The sequence below is a fragment of the Cibotium barometz genome, chromosome 48 (assembly GCF_041138505.1).
Source record: "Cibotium barometz isolate CiBa-2024 chromosome 48, ASM4113850v1, whole genome shotgun sequence".
NCBI classification, from domain to species: domain Eukaryota; kingdom Viridiplantae; phylum Streptophyta; class Polypodiopsida; order Cyatheales; family Cibotiaceae; genus Cibotium; species Cibotium barometz.
In genome coordinates, this window is record NC_141093.1 from 9,658,775 (window position 1) to 9,679,659 (window position 20,885).

The window sequence follows — 20,885 nt, forward strand, 5'->3', positions numbered from 1 at the left end:
ATGAGGGGTCACATCAAGGTGATGTGTACAAGTGCAATGTAGTAGATTCTACAGCGTCTTTTAGGTTCTTGAAGGCACGCTCTATTTTGTACATGCGTCTACACTACCAAAGATGGATGCAAAAGCACGGGACATGGATCCCACTTCAAGCCTCAAAAGAAGACATTATGCCTATTGAGGTAGCTGTGATGATGCAAAACGGATGGATTGAGCAAGTGGCAGCAAGCAAGCATTGGAGCCTAACAGACTTGCATCAACACTTTAGCATCATGGGCTTTGACAATGTGGAAGAGTCAAGTTTCAAGTTGATGAGAAGAAAGGTATATCTGATTTCACTGCATGTCTAGAGTTAACCCTTACACTTTCTGGTTATTGTGCCACTTTCTATATTTTTAAAGATTGGGAAGCGTAAGGAGGGGATAACCATGGTTTCAAAATCATTTCGAATGAGGGACCTTGAATTTTCAGCAGTGCATAGCCCTACCAACACATAGTAGGCATGTGGAAGAGCTTGAAGATGAACTGAGTATATGGGAAAATAGCCTCTATTTTGATGCACGTGAGGGGCAAGAGCTTCAAGATCGAGGTGAAGGCAATGACAAGCTTTCAAGTCAACAAGGAGATGGAGATCAACATGAAGTAAATGTCACAAAGAGGGGCAAAAAATGAAGACATTATAACAATTTTAGATTAGATGACATGCTTGTAATTTTGTAGCAGGCTCTTTTTTTAACTAATCTTTATTTAATTAAAATCTTAATATTTTTGCAAACTATAATTTTTGTCTAGCGATCTAGTGTGAAAAGGCCAAAGTTTAAATTTTAACTATAAATAGCCAAAGGTGCCTTCTTTCTCATTTTCACGCGATAGAAACCAAGCACGAGCTCACACTATCTCTTTGCATTCACATGGCTACCCAGTTGACAACTTCTGTGAGTTCCTCTCCACGGGGGGCAAGAGCAAGCTCTTTGTCATGTTCTCTCATGAAGTCGACTTTGAAAAGTCGCTCGCCCTTGCGTCCCAACATTATGAGATGGAGATTGTATACATGGAGCAATACTTGGCTCCCCACTCCATCTCTTTTCCCCATTGCCCCAGTGATCGATGGGTGCCTGTTGAGCTGCTTAAGTACATTCAACAATATGCCTGCCCCTACATCCAGCGCCTTGAACGCTTCATCGACATCTGCATCCCCGCAAGCAGGAGCTTACTATACCTTCAATAAGCAGGAGGTGAAGAGATTGGGGAAGGGAAATTTAGGAACTAGGTTCCTCTCGTGGCTCGCCACTTTTGCGTTCCTCATCAGCGAGATGAGGATTTGGATGAGGAGGTAGAGATGCCTGCATTGCAGTTGTCAGGGTATTTGAGGGATGACAAGGAAGTAAGGGCAAGGTATTTGAGGGATGACAAGGAAGTGAAGGCAGTCAGAACGAGTGCTGGTGTAGAAGAGCAGCTTGCATCAGAGCACTTTCCAGATGAGGGTGCACAATCTGCAGCAGCTGAACAGCTCGCTGTAGTAGAAGATGCATGGCCATCTTCCCCACACGAGGAGAGCAAGGTGCTATGCCAGAGCTTGAGATAAATCTCTTGAGCACCATTGTGGTGGAAGGTGAAGAATACTTATTTCTTCATGACCTTGAAAAGACAGCTAGCTTGAGAATGGATAAATGCTTAGGCATTATATGCACGCAATGTGAGGTAGACCTTGATACGTCCAACCTCGATCCTCACCTACTATATTACCCCTTGGAGAATGTATCGCAGAGATAGTTGCTTTGGTCAAGGAAACTGTGGTTGAGACCGCGGAGCAAGCCCTAGTTCCAGAGGAGGAATTCATAACCTTACAAGATAAGCTAGAGGCTGAAAAGGATACCCTTGCTACTGGAGTAATGGAGGAGACCAAAGCACCAAAAAAGGATGAGGCTAAGTCCTTGATTGACCTCTCCGCCCCCACCAGCACTTTGGCAAAAGAAGACATTGAGCAAGAGGTAATAATAGACCTTTTACAACCTAGAAACATTTGTAATTATGTATAGGAAAATATTTTGATTTTTCCTTTGATTGCAGAGGGTGGTTGAAATTGATGCATTTGCTCTGGGAGAGGCGGCGGCTGTGTAGAGACCAGGCCAAGGTCCATGGACATGATGCTGCGTTGGCGCACTATCTTGGTCGACTTCGTGTGGATGGCATCGCCATTATCCACAGGGACTACACCCCTCAATCTGCCTTCACTCTCTTCTTTTTGAAAGCCCTCTCTAAGGTGCTCTGTGTAGGCTCTATGGCACAGAGCACCAAATGTATAGTTTTGATTAAAAAATCCCTTGTCTTTGATGTTTTTGGTTCTGGATTTAGGGGTTACAAGCTTCTTGCTCGTATAGGTATAGCCAAAAGCATAGGCATAGAGGATCCTCAAGAAATAGCCCAATCACTCCTTGAGCACACTTTGCCCCCCAATAACAAGAGAAGGAAGCTCAATATTGTAAGAAAGCTTTTGTAAAGATGATGTATCATTTCTTATTATGAATACAATACAATTTTTGCAAACTTATTTTCATCAACAAGTATATCATTGTTTTTTCTAGTTTGTACCATCAATGTTTTTGTGAATGTATCAGAAATGAACCTAAGAGCCTGGGGGAGTAGTGCCAGAACAGTGCAAATTTTGAGCCTACACCGCTGCTATAGAGCCTAAATTTGCACTATTTTGGCACAGCTTCCCCAGCCCTTCAGGAGCAATTCTGATGCATTGGATGATAAATAATGTATTTTTACACATGATTAAAGGTATTTTTATCTTGTAAATTACTATTTCTCATAATCAATGTACTCAAATTGATTATAAATGCATCAAAAATGATTCTGAGTGGTTGGGGGAGCAGTGCGCCAGAATAGTGCGAATTTTGAGCCTGCACCGCTGTTGTAGAGCCCAAATTCGCATTGTTCTGGCATAGCTTCCCCAGCCCTCCAGGAGCAATTCTGATGCATTGGATGACAAATAATGTATTTTTATACATGATTAAAGGTATTTTTATTTTGTAAATTACTATTTTATAATTAATGTACTCAACTTCATTATAAATGCATCAGAAATGTACTCAACTTCATTATAAATGCATCAGAAATGTACTCAACTTCATTATAAATGCATCAGAAATGATCCTAAGTGGTTGGGGGAGAAGTGCCAGAACAGTGCAAATTTTGAGCCTGCACACCGTCGCTGCATAGCCTAAATTTGCATTGTTTAGTCCTCCCAGGAGCAATTCTTATGCATTCGATGACAAACAATGTAATTTTACACACGATTAAAGCTGTTTTTATCTTATAAACTATTGTTTCTCACAATTAGTGTACTCAACTTTATTATAAATGCACCAGAAATAATCCTGAGTGGCTAGGGGGGCAGTGCCAGAACAGTGTGAATTTAGAGCCTGCACCACTGCTGCAGAGCCTAAATTCGCACTATTCTGGCATAGCTTCTCCAGTCCTCCAAGAGCAATTTTGATGCATTGGATGACAAACAATGTAAGTTTACATATGATTAAAGCTATTTTTGTCATGAGAATATATTTTAAGTCCTTTTTAAGAATATTATTTTTTCCTCTTGAGTAATTTGGAGACGCCTAGGTTACTCTTGCATCATACCGGCTAGGTTAATATCGTGGGTGACACCACTATAAATATTAATACGTGCGGTATATGACGTATGCTTGAGGCCGTTTATAATTATTTCAGTTAGGTTTGTATAGCACGGTGATTCCTGGGGTACTTACGCCTGGTAGTCTTCATGAGTTGGTGATGGTTTGTGCCTGTATAATATTTGTGGGAATAATTTAATTATTAATTGGGCTTATATTTTCAGGTGATGAAGATTACAGGATTGATGAATAATGTCGAGGAGAATGTTTCTTATGCGCATCATATTTATTTTTACAAGCGTAGCTTGTAACCTTAGTAGTTGATTTTTCCATTTTGATACATTGGGAAAAATACATTTATAATGTTGAATTTATTAAAGCCTAAAGGTTTTACCCTAGCCAAAATTTTTGGGACACTCTATTTTTGTTGTGGAAGAGTGTCGTGCTCTCTAAAAGCACACCTTGTATATTTTTGGGGGCTATGGCCTATTTTTGGTTGAAAGCTAATAAAAAAATACTCTTGTGTGGGGGAAGGCCACGCACAAGGGGGGGGAAGATTGCACCCAGCATGTTTGTCTTGGAGCTAAGTATTATGTTTGCTATGCTTTTGTTCAATTTATTTGATTTTGTTGAAACCTGCAAAGCATGTGTTTTCATGGTTGAATTTATGTGTTGAATTTCTCAAGTGGAAGATTGCACCCAGCATGTTTGTCTTGGAGCTAAGTATTATGTTTGCTATGCTTTTGTTCAATTTATTTGATTTTGTTGAAACCTGCAAAGCATGTGTTTTCATGGTTGAATTTATGTGTTGAATTTCTCAAGTGGGGAACACTTGAGAAATTCAACACATAAATTCAACCATGAAAACACATGCTTTGCAGGTTTCAACAAAATCAAATAAATTGAACAAAAGCATAGCAAACATAATACTTAGCTCCAAGACAAACATGCTGGGTGTAATCTTCCCCCCCCCCTTGTGCGTGGCCTTCCCCCACACAAGAGTATTTTTTTATTAGCTTTCAACTGAAAATAGGCCATAGTCCCCAAAAATATACAAGGTGTGCTTTTAGAGAGCACGACACTCTTCCACAACAAAAATAGAGTGTCCCAAAAATTGGGGCTAGGGTAAAGCCTTTAGGCTTTAATAAATTCAACATTATAAATGTATTTTTTTCAATGTATCAAAATGGAAAAATCAACTACTAAGGTTACAAGCTACGCTTGTAAAAATAAATATGATGCGCATAAGAAACATTCTCCTCGACATTATTCATCAATCCTCGTAATCTTCATCACCTAAAAATATAAGCCCAATTAATAATTAAATTAATTCCACAAATATTAAACAGGCACAAACCATCACCAACTCATGACTACCAGGCGTAAGTACCCCAAGAATCACCCTACCATACAAACCTAACTGAAATAATCATAGATGGCCCCAAGCATACGTCATATACCGCACGTATTAATATTTATAGTGGTGTCACCCACGATATTAACCTAGCCGGCATGACGCAAGAGTAACCTAGACGTCTCCAAATTACTCAAGAGGAAAAAATAATATTCTTAAAGAGGACTTAAAATATACTCTCATGACATCCCTCTTGCTTGAGTTTGCAATTGCCCTCAATTGCAGGTTTGCTGGGTTTGAAAAGAACGAAGGATCTCAGGATAAGCTCGAAAAAATTTTTCTGACATCGATTTTGCATCTTCTTGAGGATGGTTTTTGAATGTCAAAGGATATTTGATGTATTGGTTCCCAGTTCTTGTTGTTGTCATCTCTTGATCAATAATAGCACCAGGAACTAAGACTTCTTCCTCTCCTTCAACAAGAGGTGGTTCCTCATAAATTGGGTGAGAAGGAAGTGTTCCTCGAAAGGGTTTCAAGAGATGAATATGGAAAGAGTTGTGGATATTCCAATTAGATGGCAACTCTAGTCTATAGGCCACATCGTTAATCTTTTCAATAATTTTAAATGGTCCATAGTATCTAGGTGCAAGTTTAATTGCAGGGAATTTTTCCACACTCTTCAATCGTCTCTTCTCAATTCTCAAAAGTACATAATCACCTTCTTGGAATGAAAAATCTTTATGCTTCCTATTTGCTTGAAATATATACTTCTCTTGAGCTCTTGCAATACAATCACGCACTTCAGATAAAATGCGATCAAAGTCTCGAGTATATTGGTCAGCAGCTTCAATCTTATGGGAGAGTCTAGTAGCCGGAATAGGCAAAGCTCTACCATAGATAATCTCAAATGGTGCTCGACCAGTAGCAGAATGAGGAGTATTATTATAAGCAAATTGGAGTAGATGTATGTACTTATCCCATGAACTAGATTGCTGGGAAACATAGGCTCTAAGCATATCCAAGATAGTGCTATTCGTGACTTCGGTCTGTCCATTTGATTCAGGATGAAAAGCTGTAGAAAAATCTAACTTAGTGCCTAAGTTTGAGAAAAGAGCAATCCAAAAGTGACTACAAAATTTGGAATCTCTATCAAAAACTATCACTTTGGGTAGACCATGATGAACAAAGATTTGCTTGACAAATATGGTCACAGCTTGCTGAGAAGTTAGTGTCTTTTTACATGGAATGAAATAGGCTTGCTTACTAAACCTGTCCACTATTGTCCAAATCATGTCATGATGACTGAAAGTAGTAGGAAAGCCTGTAATGAAGTCCATAGACACTTGTTCCCATGGTCGGTCTGGAATGGGTAAAGGCATAAGCAATCCCAAAGCTTTGCCTTTGTAGCTTTTAATTGCTTGATAAATGTTACACTTAGTTACAAATTTTGCTACATCATTTTTCAAATGAGACCAAAAGAATTCTCGAGAAACTACTTGAAGTGTTGCGGAAACTCCTCTATGTCCCATGAATGGTGGTTGGTGCATCTCTTCCAAGACAAGTTGTCTATAGGGTTGAGTAACACATAATCTTTTCTCAAAGAAAAGATAGCCATCATTATGAGAATAATTTCCTTGAGGTGTCCAATTGTTTTCACGCAATTTGATCCATATCTCAGAAAAATCTGGATCTACTTCATAAGTTTCTTTCATAAGTACAAATGGTTCACTTTCAATAGTGGAAATGTTGTTGATATGTGGTCTTCTACTTAAAGCATCGGCAACAACATTTTCCTTTCCAGGTTGGTATTGAATCATGGGCTGGAAACTTTGTATGAAAGATGCCCATTTGATGTGCCTATCTGAAATAAGGGGTTGCGAAAGCAAATGTCTAATGCTTTGTTGATCAGTCTTGATAAGAAATTATGAACCCATTAGGTAATGCTTCCAAATCTTCAAGGCATGCGCAACTGCTGCTAATTCCTTGTCATATGTACTATAATTTGTTTCAGTAGGTTTTAGCTTTCGACTTTCATAGGCAATAGGATGGTTGTCTTGCATAAGCACAGCACCAAAACCTTTTCCACTAGCATCAGTTACTACCACAAAGAATGGTCTTTGAAAGTCAGGTAGTGTAAGAAATAGTGCATGAGTTAATGCATCCTTGAGTACTAGAAAAGATTTATCATATCCTCATCCATATCCACATTCACACATCTACATTCACGTTCGTACATCCACATCCACATTCCATATCATATCCACATCCACATTCACATTCACATACATCCATATCCACATTCCTTATCTACATCCATATCCATTTCCACATACATCTTTACTTTCACATACATCCTTCACATACATACATCTACATCATTTCTTTCACATACATATAACTACGTCCATTCTTTCACATACGTACATCTCCATCTATTCCTCGTTCATTTTCATCTATTTGATTCATTTCACATCCTCGTTTCTATTTATTTCTATTTATAGAATACAAGAGAATTCTTTTTTTTGATATAAAATTTTTTACGCATCTATTTATGCATAATTTTATTTTAAGAAAAATAACAATTTCGAAATAAAAATCAATCTTTTATGCATCTTCCTATGCATAAATTCAATGAGAATGACACTTTTGAATTATAATTCAATCTTTTATATATCTATATATTCTCATGCATAAAATCAAATTTGATGCAAATAACTCTTTTGAACTAAAAAAATAGATTTCTTTATGCATCTTTCTATGCATAAAATCAATTTAGTAGGAATTACACTTTTAGAATAAAAGAATTTTTCTTATGCATCATGTTTATGCATAAAATCATTTATGGTGAAAATCACACTTTTAATATAAAAAATATCTTTTATGCATATGTTTATGCATACAATTCATTTATGATGAAAATCACACTTTTAATATAAAAAAATATCTTTTATGCACCCATTTATGCATAAAAATTATCTATGATAAAAGTAACACTTTTATAAAAAAATAATAATCTTTTGTGCATACTTTTATACATGAAAATCAAATATGATAAAGTAACACTTTTATAATAAAAAATAATCTTTTATGCATACTTCTATGCATGAAAATCAAATATGATAAAAGTAACACTTTTATAATAAAAAAATATCTTTTATGCATACTTCTATGCATGAAATTCAAATATGATAAAAGTAACTCTTTTATAATAAAGAAATATCTTTTATGCATACTTCTATGCATGAAAATTAAATATGATAAAAGTAACACTTTTATAATAAAAAAATAATCTTTTATGCATACTTCTATGCATGAAAATCAAATATGATAAAAGTAACACTTTTATAATAAAAAATATATTCTTTTATGCATACTTTTATGCATGAAAATCAAATATGATAAAAGTAGCACTTTTATAATTAAAAAAATATTCTTTTATGCATACTTCTATGCATAAATATCAAATATAATAAAAGTAATAATTTTATAATAATACTAATTTTTTTTAATACAAATAATCAAAATGGATCTTCTATGCATGAAAGTGATACTTTAGAATATAGAAACCATAAGGATTACTCTTTTAGAATAATAAAAGATGAAATTCATTTCACTAATTTCTAAAAATTTTGCCATAACCTTCTTTGTATGGCTGACCATTTTTTAATTTTTAAGTCTCTAAATTTAATTGAAAGTGTACCAAAAGTATTGAATTTATTCTAAAGTAAACCTTTTTCTACTTATTTAAGACAAACATTATAAAAAACTTGACTTTAATCATTAATCATTTACCTAGGATACAGAATGGTTGGATTTACTAGAGAGAGAGGGGAATGCCTTTTGCAATGAGGCATAACATCATTTGTAGTTTTTGAGAAGACATAAAGCATAAAAAACCATAAAATAAGTGGAAAGAGAGGAATCACCAACTTACTAATGACTTTGGGAGCTTTCCTTTGGCTTGATGGTTTGAGGGTTCAACTCTTGTTTGTAACAAGAGTGGCCACCAATCTTTGGAAGAAGCAAATGTCAAAAACTAGTGAATTATTAATAAATTCACAGTTCTTAGCTTGGGAGGAGCAGAGTAACAGTGCATAAAATACTATTGAGTTTCAACAAAGGCTAGGGCTTCTATTTATAGGAAAAAGTGAGCCTCTAACCAAGTAAACTGATTCTAGAATTTTTCAGATCAGTTTGGTCAATTTTTGACCATTTTTAGGTCAGTTTTGCTCACTTTTTGGATCTAGTTGAAACAAGAGAGAGGAGAGATGAAAATATCTCATTATTTGGGAGTTTAAAAATCATTCAAGCATGTGAAATAGGCGCCCTCTTCATGAGGGGAATTCCCCCATCTAGAGGTGTCAAAAATGCATCATTTCACCTAAATATCTCTCTTTTTTAACTATTAACCTTGTCCTTAGTCAACTCTTCATCTTATGTGAGTATTTACTCATTTTTGGGAGATTTTTCTTTTATTTCTTCATTTATCTCCTCCCTACATTTGGATGAATCTTATTGGTCCATACGAACCTTAATTTAAAATTTCGAAAAAATCTTCACCCCCAGGATAATGCCTCTTGAACAGATTATACTTAATTTCTAATGCACCTTTTGAAAATCTTTTTGAACTTCTGTTTCAGGGAAACTTATTTTAATAAGATGAGGTATTTTTCTATCCAAAAATATTTAAAATCCGAATAACCACTCTCTAGAAGATTTTCTCTCTCTAGGCCAAAACTGATAGAAACAAGATCTTTTATATTTCTGAAGAGGAAATTGATTACAGGGGAAGATACTGGACATCATGAGGGGCTGGGGGAGGAGTCTTACACAACAATTGGTATCAGAGCAGGCATCGGCTCCCAGGGCTACGCCGCGGCACCCTCCGACTCACGTTCTCCGATTGAGGTGAGCTTTCACGAGCGCTTTGCAAGTCCCTATACTCTGCAAATTCTGCGGTCGTTTCGGGCTCCGTTTTTGCATTGCAAGTTCTGTGCAGGTGTTTTCGTCATTTTTTACAGAAATTTTCTGCAAAACATGCATACATATTCTATTGTGGACCGTGCTACATAGCACGAGTTGTTCTCTATTCAGTCTTTGCTTCATTACAGCTAGCTTTTGCATCAGTTTCAGTCAGTGGCCATGGCTGATAACAGCCATGATGTATTTCGCATGTTGTCTGCTGATGACAAATTGGATGGAGACAGCAACTACCCACTTTGGGCATACATGATGCAGCATGTTTTGGTTGCAAAAGGAGTGTGGAACATTGTGCAGGGTATGGATGTACGTCCAAGTTCTGTGGATGTAGGATCTGTTAAGGATATTGCAGGTTCTAGCAGCTCTACTATTGCTGCTGTTTTACCCACTGTTGAACAAGCTCGTTGGGATAGTAAAGATGCGTAGACTCATGCCTTGATTGTACTTTCTGTCAAACGTTACATCACCCCACATATTCGTTCAGCTAAAACAGCAAAACAGGCTTGGGATATTCTAGCTAGTTTGTATGCAGATCGTAACGAGGCAAAACAGGCTTGGGATATTCTAGCTAGTTTGTATGCAGATCGTAACGAGGCAACAATCTCTTACCTGCGTAAAGCGCTAGAATCGAAGATTATGTAGGAAGATGATGACATGAATGTTTTTCTTGCTGAGATTAAAGATCTCAAGGAACAGTTGATTTCTGCAGGTGAGATTATTCCTGATCATTCTCTTGTGCAGACTGTTCTTGATGCTTTACCTGAGTCATATCAGACTTTTGCTTCCACGTGGAGACTTGTTACTGAGGACAGACCTGATGTTGTCAAGTATGATACTTTAGTCAACAAGCTCTTGCAAGAAGCGCAGTCCAGGCAAAACAGGGCTAGGCAGCGTACAGTTGATCAGGCATTTGTTACTGCTGCCCAGCAGAGAAGAAGTGGTAAGGCAGCCCCTTCCACTATTTCTTCTCCTATTAGCAGGTCTACAACTTCTTCTCCTTCCACATGTAGCAACAATAGGTCTAAGAAGGCTCTTGATAAAGGCAAGAAAAGGTCAAGTGCAACTATTGTAAGGCACATGATCATGTCATTAAGAATTGTCCTAAGCTAAAGGCTGAAGAGGCAAAGAAGAAAGAGTCACTATCAATGGCAACCCAATCAAAATCGTTATCTCTAACTGCCAGTCGACGTGCGCGTCGAGGCTGCTGTGCACGTTGAGAAGGCTGTGCCGGCTGCGGGGGTCATCGAATGTCTGCGGGGAGGTCTGCCTCAAAGGCAGAATCGTGAGCTGATGCCGGTGTACTCGAGAGCTCACGAGTCCCAAAAGCTGCTATAGCCCTCTCTCTCTCTATGTCGTGCTAATGCAAGACGTCTCTATCTATAAACCCAAAATCTATAATCTGCAATGGTACGTGTCTGCCACTCTGCTCGTGTAAGCTCCTCTGTTGTAAGGACACGCTGCTCATGAGAAGCAGCACTGCTGCTAGCACCATCACCCGAGGTGCCACTAGGACCAGCACCACCCACACGCTCATATGCTATGATCTGGCTCTCATGTAGGACTCTCTGGTATGCATCAAACTCATGTGAGCTCCACTCAATCTCTCGAGGCACCTCAGGCTCCTGATCTCTATCATCGAAGGCGTCGAGTCCCAAGTCAATAGCTGATGTAAAATCAATAGGCTTGCCAATCCTAGCATCTACTCGAACGAGGCCTGGGTGAAGATCATCAATGCCCAAAACTCTGTATGTCGCTAGGTCGACGCGTGCACGGCAAGAGGGGCATGCTGAGAACCGTACTAGCTCCTGGGTGATGGAAGACAAATGGAAAAAATGTCCACATCCCAGGGCATATCCACCATGCATCCTGCGAGAGAGGCCGTCGAAAAACCTCTGTAAACAAGCCGTGGATATAAAGGTAGGTAAGGCATTGTCACGTCCGAGGATCTGCGAAACTCTCAAACATGTCGCATCAACTGCTTTGCCCTATGCTGGGCAATTCGCTCCATAATCTGATGATGCTGTGCCGCCTCAGCTCTAGAGCTCTCTACCTCAGTCCGAGCCTACGCAAAAAAGTAAAGCATTAAAATAATTGATTAGTCTCTCTAATTAGGTATTACTTAAAGAAATTTATAAATTAGGACCTTAATTATAACTCTTTTATGTGCAAGAGAAACCTACCTGCTGGATGTCGGACTCTCTCAGATGCTGTGCCTCTGCAGTAGCTACCTCTGCCATCTGTAATGCAGCTCTGAGGCAGTCAATCTCTGCTCTCGCCTCTACCAACTCTTGAGTGAGTCTCTCAGTGGTAGGTGTGGGACCCTATGTGACACAATCAACCATGTCGCTCATGTAAAAATATAGAAAAGTACATATAAACATGTAAATAAATGACTAAAAAAACTTAAGAAGTAATAAATATGTAAATACCTCGACATCTGTCATCGTCGGTATCGATTGTGAGAACAGGCGCACCATGTGCTGCATGCTCTCCGTGGTACTCCGTACGTCGATGCCGACCTGGGTACCAAGAGCCTCTACTGTCGACATAGGCACAAATGAAGGATCTGTAGTAGGTGCTACACGAAGGGCTGGTGGAGGCCACCTACCTTGGTCCTGGAGACGGCCTCGGCCAGCACCACCACCCGGCCGATGGCTAGTGTAATCCACCTCCTCCCCTAAGACAAACTCCGCATATAATTGCTTTGCAAAGTATATGGGAATCTGGCGGTTGTTCGGCATCCTCCCATATGCGGCAACATATCGACTATAGATATGTGCCGCCATACGAGGATACGAACACCGCGAAATAGTAAGGGGCTTTCCCGCCCCAGGCCTCATCTCACGACTATCGAGGAAAAGATCTAAGTAGGCTCCATCCCTAATCGGAGCAAGATCACAGACCTGACGATATGTTAGGCCATGTGACACAGGAGCAGTGCGATGGTGGGCTATCCACTCATCTACATAAACAATATCGTGAAGGCTACGAAGGGACGAAAGCATCGCCTCCAAGTCTGCCACGATATGTAATGTAGACGGTGTGTCTCTAGCACTCCTACGGATAGCCACTAACTCGCGGTCTATCTCCACGCGATGAGGTCTGCAATAGATGAGCGGCCCTCCTCGTGTGACTCCATGCTAAAACCTAAGCCTAACACAAAGGTCCAATGTGAAGGGTCTAATGTGAAGGGTCTAATGCTTAGTGCTAAGTAGCACTAATGAAGCTATAAAACAATGCTAATGGGCCCACTAATGCTAATCCAAATCAAGAGAGCAAGGAGAGTGAAAACGACTTGTGACAATGAGGCAAAAAAAAAAAGTTTTCCGGTTTTATAACCTCGATCGAGGTTCGGTAGCATCATGAAATTTAGGGTTTGCAAGATTAATGCTCTGGATATTAGGGTTAGTACAACATACGGCCAAGATACACACTTAATTTTAGGGTTGGTGAAGGATGGACGGCTGAGATTTGATATTACTATCTCGTTCGAGGTACATGGACGGCTATGATTTCAAGTCATTACCACGACCAAGGTAAGTCGACGGTCGAGATTCATTATATACCTCGATCGAGATATTTAAACGGCTGAGATCGCATCTTTCAACGTACCTGAATGGACGGTAGAGATTGCATCTCTGTAACTCGAACGAGATATTTGGACAGTGGATATTGCATTTACGTATCTCGAACGAGATATTTGGACGGTGGAGATTGTATCTCTGTATCTTGAACAATGCTATTTGGACGGTGGAGATTGGATCTCAATATCTCGTTCGAGATACGTGGATGGTGGAGATTGTATCCCTTTACCTCGAACAATGAATGGTCGCGATTTGATTTTAATTTCTCGTTCGAGATACGTGGACGATGGAGATGTGCTAGTCAAATATGCCTAGGGGGATACACTGTGGCCCTGATGTGGATCCGTGTGGCATAGATATCTCGATCGAGATAATGTGGTGGCGGTGACATGTAATGGTGACATGGATGATGATTGGAAACACGGACCTGCTAGCGTGGCATTAGTTGGCATCTCAATCGAGATATGTTGATTTAGGCTTGGGAGGCACGTGTCGTGTTTTAATTCACGGCGCTATCACGATCAAGGTACTCCACCCGAGATGCATGGATATCCCAATTTTAGAGAGAGTGAACGAAAGTGAGTACCCTCATCTTGCAACCTCCCATAGAAGTATGCATAAAAGATTATTTTTTTATTATAAAAGTGTTACTTTTATCATATTTAATTTTCATGCATAGAAGTATGCATAAAAGATATTTCTTTATTATAAAAGAGTTACTTTTATCATATTTGAATTTCATGTATAGAAGTATGCATAAAAGATATTTTTTTATTATAAAAGTGTTACTTTTATCATATTTGATTTTCATGCATAGAAGTATGCATAAAAGATTATTTTTTTATTATAAAAGTGTTACTTTATCATATTTGATTTTCATGTATAAAAGTATGCACAAAAGATTATTATTATTTTATAAGAGTGTTACTTTTATCATAGATGATTTTTATGAAAAATGGGTGCATAAAAGATATTTTTTTTATATTAAAAGTGTGATTTTTATCATAAATGAATTGTATGCATAAACATATGCATAAAAGATATTTTTTTATATTAAAAGTGTGATTTTCACCATAAATGATTTTATGCATAAACAGGATGCATAAGAAAAATTCTTTTATTCTAAAAGTGTAATTCCTACTAAATTGATTTTATGCATAGAAAGATGCATAAAGAAATCTATTTTTTTTAAAGTTCAAAAGAGTTATTTTCATCAATTTTGATTTTATGCATGAGAAGATATATAAAAGATTGAATTATAATTCAAAAGTGTCATTCTCATTTAAATGAATTTATGCATAGGAAGATGCATAAAAGATTGATTTTTATTTCGAAATTGTTATTTTCCTTAAAATGAAATTATGCATAAATAGATGCGTAAAAAATTTTTATATCAAAAATAAGAATTCTCTTGTATTCTATAAATAGAAACAAGGATGTGAAATGAATCAAATAGATGAAAATGAATGAGGAATAGATGGAGATGTACGTATGTGAAAGAATGGACATAGTTATATGTATGTGAAAGAAATGATGTAGATGTATGTATGTGAAAGTAAAGATGTATGTGGAAATGGATATGGATGTAGATAAGGAATGTGAATATGGATGTATGTGAATGTGAATGTGGATGTGGATATGGATGTAGATATGAAATGTGGATGTGGATGTTTGAACGTGAATGTAGATGTGTGAATGTGGATATGGATGAGGATATGGATGTATGTGAATGTGAATGTGGATGTGTGAATGTGGATATGGATGTAGATAAGGAATGTGGATGTGGATGTATGTGAATGTGAATGTGGATGTGTAAATGTGGATATGGATGTAAGAATGTGGATGTATGTGAATGTGAATGTAGATGTATGAATGTGGAATGTGGATATGGATGTATGAATGTGGAATGTGGATATGGATGTATGGATATGAATGTGAATGGATGTATAAATGTGAATGTGGATGTGGATGTATGAATGTGGAATGTGGATATGGATGTATGGATGTGAATGTAAATGTAGATGTGGATGTGGATGTATGAATGTAGATGTATGAATGTGAATGGATGTATAAATGTGAATGTGGATGTGGATGTGGATGTATGATTGTAGATGTGGATGTGGATGTATGAATGTGGATGTGAAAATGGATGTATGGATCTAGATGTGAATGTAGATGTACGAATGTGGATGTGTATGTGGAATAATGAATGCAAATATGAATGTGAATGGATATGAAGTCGATATGAGCGAATGGATGAGATGAGATGTCAAGTGAATTAGAATGTGAATGAATAATATAAGATCTGAACGAATGAGATGTAATGAGAAATGGAAGTGATGAGAAATGGAAGTGATGAGATGTAATGTAAATTAAGAAAGATAAGAATGGATGTTATGTGAAGTGAATGAATCTGATGAGATGGGATGGAAAATGATGTATCTGGTCAAGAATGGATACACTTATGAATTGGGATTGGGTTAAGTAATATGGATTGATGTGGAACAAACTGGAAAAATGTGAATTCATTATAGAAACTGTATTTGTGAACTGTTTGTAAATGACTGTTTTATATCAAAGATGCTGGGGAAGCATTTTGACTGTCTTGAGTATGTGGTCGTGGAGATCTACCTGATAAAGTTGCAAAAGCTAACGGAGAGTCAACGGAGGACGTCTCGCGTAGCAAGGTCGACCGAGGTCTTGACCAGCCTCGGTTCGATTTAAATGGTGAGCTTCCGATACGGTGGATGAGGGACCAAGGAAGCGACCTATGAGTGAAGTGCTAGGTGACTTGCAAAGGATCCTAGAGGGTGCTGACCATACGGTGCTCGGGATCTGGGTCGCCGAAGATACCCACACGTGCGTCGTGGAAGATATTGGAACAAGGAGCAAGAGTTGTTTTCTGAAACCGGGCATGGATCTGGTTGATTGACCTTGCTGGTCCTCAACGGATGAGTCCATGGCTCTTTTATATGGATCTGTTGGTTGATCTTGCTGATCTTCAACGGAGATTCCATCTTGAAGTTTTTTTTAGTGATTATATTGCCGGGTACTATGAGCTAGGAACTATTGAAAAGACCCCTGAGAAGACAGGTGGTGAGCGTTCTAGTTGCCAAAGATGCCATAGATACTCCGATGAAGGAATGATTGGAAATTAAGATTCAACCGGATATTTTGGAGGATTGAAATCAATGACATGATGGTTTCATTAAAGGATTGTTTTAAAGATAGCTGATGCTAAGAAAAAGACAATTTCATATTGGGTGTGTAAGTGGTGTGACTAGTTTATGTTTGCATCATGAACATCTGGCTAGGGGGCTTGGGAACTCTTTTCCCTGGTACACGGGACAAAACCTAACCAAAAATCTAAATTAGATCCCATCACTACAGTGGTTCTAACCCATGGGACTGGATGGGGTTAGACTGGACTGATGGATCCGTAAATCGAGACTCAATTTCTGTTAGTTCGATAAATGAAGTAAATCCCGAACAAAAATTGTTCTATGGAAAAAGAATCAACGGCTGTGCCTCTTGATGAGGAAAAGAGCGTTGGTCTCTATGATCCAAGTGTAATCTATCCCTTGATCTGACTATGGAACTTACGAGTTCGGTCAGATCAGTTCAATTATATAAGGTTTTTGACTATGTTAGAAAAAAGTTATCCTGGAGGAATCGCCCGTGCTTTTCGAGCAAAGGAAGTTTTTTCCGGTTCGATTTTGGAAAAACCGACAGATTAGTCTCTTGTCCGGATATCCGTGGGCGAGGCCCCGAGTGTGGGATCCTGCCCCGCGCAAGAAGTGCTACTTCCGCTACTAGCACCCAGAATTCGTTGCGCAGTGGGGTCTAGGATCTTACATGTTGGAATTAGGGTTGCAGGAAAGCACACAAAGCTTGGAGAAGAAGAAGCAAGAATGCATACAACACACAATGTAATAGATTGTGTCAATGTACACAAGATAAGTTAGCCCTAGAGTGATGGGTGTATATACAAGCCGGGGGAAAAACCTCCTAAAGAGGGAAAAAGTGTCCTGGCGGTCCTAAGTGTGTTCACACACATCACTGCCTATATATATGGCAACAATAAACATGTCTTTAGATTTAATCGTAAGAGATAATTTAATGTTTCAAATCAATAAATTGAAAAAATGTTTAATTGATGCCACTTTGAAATTCTAGTGACTTCACATATATTTACTATACTTCGAAGCATGCACGCCTTTTGATGGCCTTTATGAAGTTTACTATCCAAGATGAAAATAAAGAGGTTATGATTCTACTCCACAACTTTGTTTTACTTTATATTCAAAAGAAATCCTATTAGTAATTCCTAAAGCCAATTATGAGAGAAGAAAGTCAACATTGAAGAAGGAAGACGAAGATCAAACTACTAAATCATTTTTCGGACAAAAAAGTTAATGTTGAGGTTTATGAAGAAAGTCAAAATATAAGCCATAATATCTTCCAGATATAATCGATCTTCCACTTCCTTTCAAAATATAAGCCACTATATCTTTCAGATATAGTCGATCTTCCACTTCCTTTCATCTTGCTACTGTGAAAGTATGAGTAATATTTTTTCAAACAACTAAATTAAAGGCTATTATAGTGCCAAAGTTCAAAGAGAGATGGTAATGATGGTGATGATATTATTAGCATTCATATAGACCAAATATGGGTGCCTAATTTTCTTGTACATTAATTAATTAGTTTGGAAGGGAGAGAGTGACAAGACCTTAGTGGTAGGACCTTAGGTAAAAGTTAATGGACCTTTAGAAAGAATGAATCTTGAAGATGATGCGTGCGCGTGTTGGAGCTAGAGGCTTCTGGACCGTTTAAGCTCTACAGGCCTTTAGGACGGCTATAAATAGCCATGCTAAACAAGAGCATGGGTTTGGGTTGTGCCCTGAGAGAGAGAGAGAGAGAGAGAGAGCATGATGCAAACGAACAGGAAAGGAGAAACATAGCAACAATGTTTTATAGTTCACATTGTGTTAATATGCGATGATGTTCCAACGTTTTTTTTTTTAAAAGTTCACATTGTCTGAATATGAGATGATGTTCAACATTGCTTTTTTTTAGCTGTTCACGTGATTAAGTATGGGAGCGATGAGAGAGGTTGGGGACATGGGATAGAGAGAGATAGAGATAGAGAGAAGCTGCAGATGGGGCGAGACAAAGAGAGGGACTGGTGGGCTGCATAGAGAGAGATTATTTTCTATAAATTAAAATGAACCAAAACTTTAAAGATTAAGGTTTGAACTTTAGTAATATTGATTAATAAGTGCTTCTTGAGGGGCACTAATTAATGAATATGGGGTTAGCCCGAATGACATGGGATAGAGAACAGCTGCGGATGAGGCGAGACAGAGAAAAGGATTGGGGCTGCGTAGAGAGAAACGAGGAGAGAGAGAGAGATTATTTTTTTATAAATTAAAATGAATCAAAGCTTTAGACTAAGGTTTGAACTTTAGTATAGGTCATTAATTAGCGCCCCTTGAGGGACACTAATTAATGAACATGGGGTTAGCCCGATTGGCACCGAAACAAAAGTGGAGAATCATGATCAAATAGATCAAACTATGGTGTGTGCAAGTGAAAATATATATAATGCTAATGGACGCAGCAAGATGAGAGGTCTACCCGTGTGTGATGAGAACACACACATAGAGAAAGAGGGAGGTTTGGGGGGATGTTGATGGACATAGCAAGATAAGACGTCTACTCGTGTGTAATGAACACACATATAGAGAAAGAGGAAGGGGGGGGAATGGTTTTACCAAACAGTCTTGCATTTGAGGAGGAAAGCAATTGTACAAGAGAGAAAACCCACATAGGAAGCAAGAACGATGACATAAAGCATGGCACTTGTTCTGTGTGAGCGCTGGAAAGACTCTCGGTCATTAATTGAAGGAAACGGGAGGTCGGGTATCGGAACTTCCAAGAAATCACACAATGGAGCCCATCCACCTGCATCTTTTGCATCTTTTTCAATATCATACAGGAGAAGCTTATTTGGTGGCACATGCTGCTTTACCTCTTCTATGTGCTTCAGGTACGCTGCCATTGCGAATTCCTTGTCCTCAGGCTTCCCCTTCATGATTCCTTGGTAGAGGCCAGTGATTACACACCGGTAGGTGTATGGCCGTATGATTTGGTAAATAAGAGTAAACGGACCATTATGTGACACCAGTAGCATTGTTTGTGAGAGGCTTTTGTACCATTTCTCAGGGTCTCGTACATTGAGGATAACCTTAGCATGAGGGTACAACTCCATTAATTGTTTATAAGAACAGGCCGCAGGAAAATCCGCGATGGCAGCATACCCTTGTACAAGGCGCTGCCAATCACCTAGATGCCCTGCACATGAAGGTACATAATTAAGCATCAATGAGGTACCAAACAGAACAATTAATATGTACAAGGGCTGGTTGGCGATGAGCGCACATTACAATATCCTAATGAGCTAAGGTTAACTAGATGTTTACAGTCTCCTGCAATTTTTCTACCTGATGACATGGCTTTCAAGAAAAGCTTGGAAGTGCTAGGCTTCAAGAGATTCGTGCCATGGAAGCATGGGAACCCTAAAGTGCCCATAGCGAGCTGGAGAGATGATGTTCCAGACCGCGAAAGCCCGCAGAGTATGACTTTCAGCCCGCTTCCCGCGTCATTAATGCTATCTGCATGCATAGTAACTGTAAACTTAATTAGTGATTGTAAGCAAGTCGCACTAAAACATGTGGCATTTAAGAGTAAACTTAGCGCACCTTGATTAGGCCCTCTTCTCAGAAACTGTCTTCCCACGAGTAAATACGTTAGCCAACTGCCGAGATACGAACAGGCTACATCGGCCAGCAGCTGGAGCACCATTAAAGCGTGATTGATCAAACATCAAGCATAATCAGTAATCATCATGTAGAGCCTCTAATGGACCGAGTCCTCTTAGTAATCACATCGCTTTGTGACGAGAGCAATACAATACCAGTCTGAAGAAGAGCACCACGAAAGCACGCAGCGAAATCTCGCGCACGAGAACCATATTCTCTTGATGGGCAGATGTGCTCGCAGCTCTTCATGCGCGTTTTGTCACTTTTAAAGCAGAGCCTCGGCCACCAGCTTCTCGGCATGCCACCATCATCACTATCTGTGTCGCGCACTAAGGCATTATTATCGGTGTCGCGCACTCAGGCATCATTATCGGTGCGGCATATACACAAAAAGCTTTTCTATGAGATTTTTTTCCTTGTTAGGTAATGTTGCCTAGAGAAAGAAGTATATGTAGAATTCCAAATTTTCTAGAGATGAGAAGATTGTAATCGAAGGTTCAATCGCATT

At 38.6% G+C, this 20,885-nt stretch overlaps 1 protein-coding gene across 2 annotated transcripts; it reads right to left on the bottom strand.

The window, feature by feature from the left end:
- Window positions 1–18,958: 18,958 nt before the first annotated feature.
- Window positions 18,959–20,680, bottom strand: LOC147610791 (ava biosynthesis cluster protein M-like). Of its 2 annotated transcripts, none has more exons than XM_086785149.1 (4): window positions 20,533–20,680; window positions 20,318–20,408; window positions 20,060–20,245; window positions 18,959–19,910 (listed from the first exon to the last, which is right to left on the bottom strand). In XM_086785149.1, the coding sequence occupies exons 1-4, from the start codon at window positions 20,587–20,589 to the stop codon at window positions 19,327–19,329; spliced, it is 918 nt and encodes a 305-aa protein (XP_086641275.1). In that variant the 5' UTR covers window positions 20,590–20,680; the 3' UTR covers window positions 18,959–19,326. The 2 variants fall into 2 exon arrangements, with proteins under 2 accessions (XP_086641275.1, XP_086641276.1); XM_086785150.1 differs by having other exon boundaries at window positions 18,973–19,910; window positions 20,060–20,230.
- Window positions 20,681–20,885: the final 205 nt, after the last annotated feature.

Bases quoted from the DNA above. Each gene is read 5' to 3' on its own strand.
- LOC147610791 (XM_086785149.1), bottom strand. From the start codon at position 20,589: ATGGTTCTCGTGCGCGAGATTTCGCTGCGTGCTTTCGTGGTGCTCTTC. The intron at 20,409-20,532 runs GTATTGTATTGC...ATGGTGCTCCAG, and splicing joins TGGTGCTCTTCTTCAGACTG to CTGCTGGCCGATGTAGCCTG. The intron at 20,246-20,317 runs GTGCGCTAAGTT...TTAAGTTTACAG, and splicing joins GAGAAGAGGGCCTAATCAAG to TTACTATGCATGCAGATAGC.